The sequence below is a fragment of the Mobula birostris genome, chromosome 25 (assembly GCF_030028105.1).
Source record: "Mobula birostris isolate sMobBir1 chromosome 25, sMobBir1.hap1, whole genome shotgun sequence".
Classification (NCBI taxonomy): Eukaryota; Metazoa; Chordata; class Chondrichthyes; order Myliobatiformes; family Myliobatidae; genus Mobula; species Mobula birostris.
This window is the reverse complement of record NC_092394.1, coordinates 38,132,172-38,141,526: the sequence shown is the minus strand read 5'-3', so window position 1 is coordinate 38,141,526 and position 9,355 is coordinate 38,132,172. Positions and strand designations below refer to the sequence as shown.

The window sequence follows — 9,355 nt, the reverse complement described above, 5'->3', positions numbered from 1 at the left end:
TTAGGCATCTCAATAAATCAATAGAAAATTGAATTATTTAAATCTGCCACAGACTTTTATTATCAGCAGCAGGATTCCTTCCCAACTTTAACATGGGGCCTGTGAATTTCACATTGCATTTTGGGAAATTAAAACAAATAGAGTCTGCTAAACAAGCAGAAAGGAGACGCTAGTGAAGGTCAGCGATACAAAAATAAAGTGTGGCTCAGGAACTACCTTATTGATCTATTACAATTTCTCAGCTTTTCCATTTCAACGTGAACTGAGTAAGTTGTTGATCACATATTCATTTGCACCTTAAAGCTTGGCTTGTGTTCCACAGACATACTTTTAAAGTCAACTTGTACATGCTGTATGTAAATAAACTGTAAAGGCCTATAGATTATTGGCACTTGCCATATCCCTTACAGAAACTGATATTGTTCTAGTTCATGTTGCAAAATGTACCACTGGGAATCTCCTGGCCCATATGGTTCAAATGACAAGGGAATACTTGGGAAGGTATTGAGAACCTCAAGTCTACTGTATACACACAGCTCTGCAGAAGATGGCTTCAGAAGAGAATGCCTAAAAAAAAAACTGCACACCAACCTACCCACCCTGTTAGACACCACCTACTCCATTTGTGGAAGAGTTTGCAGTTCCACATTGGCCTCATTAACTGCCACAGGACCTGCAAAACCAGAATGAAGTAGTTATCCTTGAAGTCTCAATGACATTCCATTCAGTGTGGAGGAAAGGCAGTCACCACAGACTCCACCCAATCAACACTCAAAGTGGTACTGAAACTTTACCATCCAGGTCCTGGAAGAGGATGAAGAGAAAGTGGAAACACATGATCCAAGAGGAAAAGACAGAGCTAGAAGAAAGGCACAGAAAAGAAAACCAACATATCTTCCCTTGTATTCTGATTATCTATAATCCCATGTCATAAATACTTAAATATAGTGGGGATTGGCTATGGGTAATTAGCATTTAGAGGTTATAATGTGTCACTTAATTCGAAAGTTATGTTGAACTTTCACACCCATTGCTATCAAATGTGTAATTTACAGCAAAGAGGAAGTGGAAAAAAGATTAAAACATTACAGAAGTCTGAGAATAAAGGGGTATAATGAAATGGCATCTAAATGGCAGCTTTAAGACTGTCATTGTAGGTACTTTTTCCAGCCTAATAACTTTCCAGTTCAAAGAAAAATATCTTGTTACTTAACGCAAGAGAAACAGGACAAAAGTGCAAGAATTAATAAACTCTAGAGGTATGATATTGGTACTGATGAGACCAACCAGTAGAATGTTACCGATCAGTCCCCCTCCATCCTTTTCACAGAAATTTCACACATTTAATCACCTGCCTTACATCATTTTTTAAAGTAAAGATTGGGAAAATGCCATGTGTTACACAGCTGTTAAAGTAACTGAGTGGAGTGAAATGAAATTTCAGTTGTCTGACACTTAAAACTGCCACAGTACCCCAGTAGTCTCTTTGCAACCTTTAAAGCAGGTTCAGCAGCTGATGAAATCAAAGGGTCTTATACCTTACACTGTACAATTAGATTTTACACAAATCTAACTCTGTCTATTGAGGCACAGAAGTTGCTTGTTTTAATGGCGATTTAAACAGTTGAGAAACAGAACACCATAGTCTCCATTTTATATCTCAGAAGCTCTTTACACATGAATTTCCAACCTCAATAGCACAATAGTTAGAAATGGATTTTTTTTTCTTTTCTCTACCTACTACCCTCCCACATCCAAAGTTCATAGTGCACAGGTCTAGAGCTTGTTGTAGCAGCATTTTTTTTTTTTTAAAACATCAGTATTTTTGATCTTCCAAACAGCTATCCAGCTGGGAATTTGCTTTTCTTGTTTCTGTGGAACCCCCCAAGTGTCAAGTTTCCTGGATGACAAAAGCTTCACGGCATAAGTTAGGGAAGGCAGAATGTCTCTTTAACTGGATGCAGTAGCAATCGGCTTCTTCAGCTGCTGATTCATAATCTCCCTGGTACGGCAAGCTTGAACCTGATCATAGCAGGAGTTGCATACCAGCACAGGGTCATATAGCTGCTGATCTGGAATAGGTAACTTCAGGTGACAGCAGTTGGCACAAAACACATTTCCACAGTTTCTAAAAAGAAAATAAACAGTTACAGGTATAACAGCATTAAGTAACAGCACGAGTACTCAAGTAGCTAGCTGTAATGGAATTAAACATCTAGCGTCAGGTATGATAATCATTAATTAATCCACCATAAAAATCCATCTGGTTCACTCACATCACTGGCTTCCTTCAATCCATTACATTGCCTGGTCTAACTTGCTGTACATGAGACTCTAGACTTAATATAGTTGACACCAACATGGCCCAGGAAGCCACTTAGTTCAAAGTGGAGAATGTTGTTCCTGTTTACACGTCCATCAGCAATGATGAGAACCACTCTAGTCATCTGCAATTTGTAGAGACTGGACTGGTCTGTGGGTACACGAATGGCTGGAGAGGCCAGTCCACACTCGAGAGGTTCTTTGGCAGCATGACCAAAAGTTGGCAGCCATGTTGGGTTCAGCATCACTGGCTCAGGCGTTCCTGGCCAGGCCATGTCTCTCTGCTGCAATTATTCTTTCTGTCTTGCATGTCACTGCACCGTTATGGTGGAGGAGCGTCACTCAATGCAATCCTGGGCAGTATGTTCCCATGTGTCTGAGTTGATGCCAAAGGTGTTTAGATAAATTTTCGTGGTGTCTTTACAGTGTGGGAACAGGCCCTTTGGCCCACTAAGTCTATGCCGACCATCATCCACCTATTTATACTAATTTTATAATCAATCTTTTTGATAGCCTCCCCAGATTCTCATCAATGCCTCAACCCTCCGTCTCCCCACAAGATTCTATATCCCACCTGCTTATTGAGCGCAGTCAACAACAGTCAAATAACCAGCAACAGGCACATTTTGGACTCTGGGAGGAAACCAGATCAGTCACAGAGAAAAGTGCACAAGTGGGACTTTAAATCAGAATTGAGCCTGGGTCTCTGGCACTGAGGCAGCAAATCCACACGTTGTACTACTGAGCTGCCTTTCGGTTGTTGGCCTTTCTATAAATACCCACATCATGCAAAATGTTTAATCAGTAATATGCCCACACTGAGGAAGAGGAGACAGTAGGTTTGTGGTGCACTACATTCTTCAACACAAGAAAATATGAGCAGGAGTTGTCTACCTGGCCCTCAAGTGTACTCCACCATATAAAATGACCATGGCTCATATACACCAGGAATTGCTATTCTATGCTCGCTCTCCCTTATCCCTCAATTAAGGGATTGATTGAGCTGTGGAAGTGAGCGAGGTCCTCAATGAATACTTCTCTTCGGTATTCACCAATGAGAGGGAACTTGATGATGGTGAGGACAATATGAGTGAGGCTGATGTTCTGGAGCATGTTGATATTAAGGGAGAGGAGGTGTTGGAGTTGTTAAAATACATTAGGACAGATAAGTCCCCGGGGCCTGACGGAATATTCCCCAGGCTGCTCCACGAGGTGAGAGAAGAGATTGCTGAGCCTCTGGCTAGGATCTTTATGTCCTCGTTGTCCACGGGAATGGTACCGGAGGATTGGAGGGAGGCGAATGTTGTCCCCTTGTTCAAAAAAGGTAGTAGGGATAGTCCGGGTAATTATAGACCAGTAAGCCTTATGTCTGTGGTGGGAAAGCTGTTGGAAAAGATTCTTAGAGATAGGATCTATAGGCATTTAGAGAATCATGGTCTGATCAGGGACAGTCAGTATGGCTTTGTGAAGGGCAGATCGTGTCTAACAAGCCTGATAGAGTTCTTCGAGGAGGTGACCAGGCATATAGATGAGGGTAGTGCAGTGGATGTGATCTATATGGATTTTAGTAAGGCATTTGACAAGGTTCCACACAGTAGGCTTATTCAGAAAGTTAGAAGGCATGGGATCCAGGGAAGTTTGGCCAGGTGGATTCAGAATTGGCTTGCCTGCAGAAGGCAGAGGGTGGTGGTGGAGGGAGTACATTCAGATTGGAGGATTGTGATTAGTGGTGTCCCACAAGGATCTGTTCTGGGACCTCTACTTTTTGTGATTTTTATTAACGACCTGGATGTGGGGGTAGAAGGGTGGGTTGGCAAGTTTGCAGATGACACAAAGGTTGGTGGTGTTGTAGATAGGGTAGAGGATTGTCAAAGATTAAAGAGAGAGATCGATAGGATGCAGAAGTGGGCTGAGAAGTGGCAGATGGAGTTCAACCCGGAGAAGTGTGAGGTGGTACACTTTGGAAGGACAAACTCCAAGGCAGAGTACAAAGTAAATGGCAGGATACTTGGTAGTGTGGAGGAGCAGAGGGATCTTGGGGTACATGTCCACAGATCCCTGAAAGTTGCCTCACAGGTGGATAGGGTAGTTAAGATTATGGGGTGTTAGCTTTCATAAGTCGAGGGATAGAGTTTAAGAGTCGCAATGTAATGACGCAGCTCTATAAAACTCTGGTTAGGCCACACTTGGAGTACTGTGTCCAGTTCTGGTCACCTCACTATAGGAAGGATGTGGAAGCATTGGAAAGGGTACAGAGGAGATTTACCAGGATGCTGCCTGGTTTAGAAAGTATGCATTATGATCAGAGATTAAGGGAGCTAGGGCTTTACCCTTTGGAGAGAAGGAGGATGAGAGGAGACATGATAGAGGTGTACAATAAGAGGAATAGATAGAGTGGATAGCCAGCACCTCTTTCCCAGGGCACCACTGCTCAATACAAGAGGACATGGCTTTAAGGTAAGGGGTGGGATGTTCAACGGGGGATATTAGAGGAAGGTTTTTTTACTCAGAGTGGTTGGTGCGTGGAATGCACTGCCTGAGTCAGTGGTGGAGGCAGATACACTAGTGAAGTTTAAGAGACTACTAGACAGGTATATGGAGGAATCTAAGGTGGGGGCTTATATGGGAGGCAGGGTTTGAGGGTCGGCACAACATTGTGGGCTGAAGGGCCTGTACTGTGCTGTACTATTTCTATGTTCTATAATTTCCTGATCCTTTAAAGTGCATCTACCTCCTGTTTAAATAGTTCCCAATGGCCCAGTCTCAATAATATCCTGGGGATACATTACCTTTTTGAGAAACAATTCCTACACTTCAGTTCTAACTGTCCACCCTTCGCAGCTGTTTCCAATTGTTTGAGACTCTCCCACTCATGAATACATCACAACATCCACCGTATGCCCCTTTAGGATCTTATATTTCAATAAAGTCATCTTTCTTTTAAGCCAGATTCCCCCTTTTAATTGTTAAGTATATGATCCAAGCCAGTATTGTTGTATTAAAAAAGTTACCCAGCACAATATTTTAGAACGATGTAATGCACAAAATATTGAACTCACATCCCTCAATGTGCTTGCACACACATAAGTTTTGAAAAACAGTATAATATAAATAACTACAGCAACTGAGCTGGTTGCTAGGCTTGATGTCACAATCAACTGCAATGCAGTGAATTAGAAGAATGTTGATTTATTTATTATTGGACCACATCCTGAATAACATATTTTAAGTATGTTTACTCATGTCACTGTCTAGGGTTTAATGACAAATAATTGCAGTGTATTGTGTCAGAGTTTAGAAATGCTACAGAAATTTTCACATGGAAAAAGTTATTAAAGCAAGTTAATGCTAGTGTTGAGAAACAGCATTTATTATTCACCTCCCTTCAAACTTGTGCCCATCTTTCTATAATGTTTTCATTCATATAACACCCAAAAACATCAGAATTTCTCGAACCAATACGCACTGCAGAATTATTGTAACACAAAGGTCCAAGGCAGGTTTATAAAGGAACCAAATCGACCCCATTCATCAAAGTTGCTGGTGAACACAGCAGGGCAGGCAGCATCTGTAGGAAGAGGTGCAGTCGACGTTTCAGGCCGAGACCCTTCGTCAGGACTGCACCTCTTCCTACAGATGCTACCTGGCCTGCTGCGTTCACCAGCAACTTTGATGTGTGTTGCTTGAATTTCCAGCATCTGCAGAATTCCTGTTGTTTGCGACCCCATCCATCCTCCTTCCTGTCCAACTGCACAAACAACTACTCTCAATTTGGTGTCTATCTATTCCACTGCTTCTGGATTCAGAAGGACCCATCTCTGGAATGGCCCAAATGACTACTTCCACCATCTCTGGTGCAGAGTTCCAGATTATAATCACTCTCCATAAAAATAGTCTTCACACACAACCCTTTGCAATTTTTTTTGTCAAATCTACATTTTATGATTCAAAAGTGTTCTGCCTTATGGAAAAGACTCCTTATTACTTGTACCATCTAAGCATGTCAAATGTAATGATCAGAACAGAATATTCTTCTCCAATCATGGTACCACCAGAGTTCCAAAGAGATTTCAAATAGCCTCCCTGCTTTTGTATTCAATGCTCAACAGATACTGCCACTTTTACAATTAGCTGGACGTAGGCTCCCTTTGGACAATGCTATTTATCTCATCGTTTTTTCATATTATTGCATTAAATGTTAAGCACCCCTTTTTGCCCTCTTTGACAAGTTATGTATTCTTATTGTCCATGACCATCCTTCTCACTGTGTACTACACAAGCTTCATGCCATCTGCAAACTTTGTTTGATGGCTCAGTTATGAATGTGTAAAATAAAGTACATCTGTGTGCTAGCACTGACCCCTACCAAACTACAGTACTTCTTGTCTCTACTAGTCTGACCAGGTACTTAATGTCCTGAACTTTGTAATATAGGGGACTACTTTCAAGAACCTAAAAGTCAGCTGTCTATCAGCTATGTGGAACAGCCTCCTCTGAAGGTGCTGAAAAGCTAGAGCAACACACAAAATACTGGAGAAATACAGCAAGTCAGGCAACATCTATAGAGGGAGTAAACAGTTGATGTTTCAGGCAGAAGCTCTTCATCAAGGCTGGGAATGTGAAACAGTCTTTGTTTCACCTTGCTCTTGTTCATTCATTTATAAACAAACTGAGGACCTCAATGATTTCCTTTGAATCTATTCCACTGCTTCTGGAATCGCAATGACTTATCTTTGGACACATATCTACCCTTCATTTTCTTGGTACCTTTAGTAATGTCAGACAAAAAATGTGGGCAGATTCCACATTTACAATGATTATCTATACCTTCGTCCTCATGCTCTCTGCTTAACCCATCATCACTTCAGTGTGATTGATTAGTTTCTTCCTCACTGTACAGTGAAACTCTGTGGTATCCAAAACATGGCTAGTGATGAATAACAAAGTCAGTCAGAATTCACAAAGAAAATTGACTCCACTCACCTGCAATGGTGTCTCCTTTTGGCTAACCAGAATTCCGAGTCGCAGTTAAAGCAGTGGGATGCCATATGATCAGGGACCCATCGAGTTACCTGGAACAGATGAACCAATTAGAATATCTTTCCTTTGAAAAATACAAATTCAATTGTACCAACATTCAATAACCTGTATCATAAATCACCTACTTATAAAAGACACTAAATGACATTTTAGAAAATACCATGTATTCTCAGAATATATAATTACGCTTATGAATATACCAATGTATTTTATGGGCTGGGAAAGTCAAGCGCTTATAAGATGCCCACTTTCCTAAAGGGTGACCTTTTCACATCCTGTATCTCAATCCTTAGCTCCACAGCAAAAAAAGCAAATGTTTGTGAATTCATTTTGTTTTGAAATACTGCAGAATATTTTGTTTTAGTATTTTAATAACTTACGTAATATCCTAATTGTAAAATAGGTATATACAATATTACTACTTATTCCTTAATTTTTTTATTCTTACATAGGTACCATAGTACAACAGGGTGAGCTGCCTCAATGGCTATTGCCTAGTAGCACTTAGATCTACTGAGGAGTGCTTTGATAGGTTGGTCATGGCCAGAATTAGTTCCTGCCTGAGCAAGGACCTGGACCCACTGCAATTTGTCCACCATCACAACAGGTCTACGCAGGCACAGTCTCATTGGGCTCTCCACTCACCTTTGGGGCACTTAAGACAAAGCATGTGCTAGGCTGCTGTTCATCATTTACACCATCATTGCCTCATGATTAATCAACAAGCTTCAAAGCCTGGGCATCTGCATCTCCCTCTATAATTGGATCATCAACTTCCTCATCAGGAAATCAGTCAGTCAGTGCAGATTGGTAATAACATCTCATCACTGACAATCAACACAGGCACACATCACGGATGAATGCTTGGCCTGGTGTTCTACACCCTCTACACTGATCACTGTGCAGCCAGACACAGTCCAAACCCCATTATAAATTTGCTGAAGACGCTGTTGTTGACAGAATCACAGATGATATCCGGGTGGCAAACAGGAGTGAGAAAGATCGGCTGATTAAGTGGTGTTGCAACAACAACCTTGCACTCAACAACAGCTAGACCAAAAAATTAAGACGATAAAACATAGGAGCAGATTTAGGCCATTCAGCCCATCAAGTCTACTCTGTCTCATGGCTGATCCCAAATCCCACTCAACCCTACACACCTGCCTTCTTGCCTTATCCTTTGATGTCCTGAATGATCAGGAAACTATCAACATCTGCCTTAAATATATCTACAGACTTGGCCTCCACTGCAGTCTGTGGCAGAGCATGCCACAGATTCACTACTCTCTGGCTAAAATAATTACTCTTTACTTCTGTTCTAAATGTTCACCCCTCAATTTTGAGGCTGTGCCCTCTAGTTCTGGATACGCTCACCACAGGAAACATCCTCTCCACATCCACTCTATCTGGTCCTTTCAACATTCCGTAGGTTTTAAGGAGATTCCCTCACATTCTTCTAAATTCCAGTGAGTACAGGCCCAAATCTGCCAAACGCTCATTTGTTAACCCTTTCATTCCTGGAATCATCCTTGTGAACCTCCTCTGGACTCTCCAATGACATAACATCCTTTCTGAGATATGGGGCCCAAAACTATTGATAATACTCCAGTGCAGCCTGACTAGTGTCTTACAAAGCCTCAGCATTATCTCCTTGCTTTTATATTCTATTCCCCTACATCTGCCTTCTTTACCACAGACTTAAGCTGTAAATTAACCTTCTGGGATCTTGCACAAGGACTCTCAAGTCCTTTTACATCTCTGATGTTTGAACCTTCTCCCCATTTAGGTAATAGTCTGCACTATTGTTCCTTGTACCAAAATGCATTATCATACACTTCCCAACACTATATTCCAATCTGCTACTTTTTGCCCCCCATTCTTCCAATTTGTCTAAGTCTTGCTGCAATTGCATTGGTTCCTCAGCACTACTACCTTTGTATCATCTGCAAACTTTGCCACAAAGCCATTAATTCCATTATCTAAATCATTGGCA

The 9,355-nt window shown here is 41.4% G+C and overlaps 1 protein-coding gene across 6 annotated transcripts in view; it reads right to left on the bottom strand.

Moving 5' to 3' along the window:
• Positions 1–1,582: 1,582 nt before the first annotated feature.
• Positions 1,583–9,355, bottom strand: part of mtmr4 (myotubularin related protein 4) — a 121,248-nt gene continuing 113,475 nt past the window's right edge. For all 6 annotated transcript variants that reach the window (XM_072243731.1, XM_072243737.1, XM_072243734.1 and 3 more), the window contains 2 exons: positions 7,306–7,394; positions 1,583–2,128 (listed from right to left, as the gene is read on the bottom strand). In XM_072243731.1, coding sequence (XP_072099832.1) covers positions 1,951–2,128; positions 7,306–7,394 — 267 coding nt within the window. In that variant the 3' untranslated portion in view covers positions 1,583–1,950. The remainder of the gene's footprint in view (positions 2,129–7,305; positions 7,395–9,355) is intronic.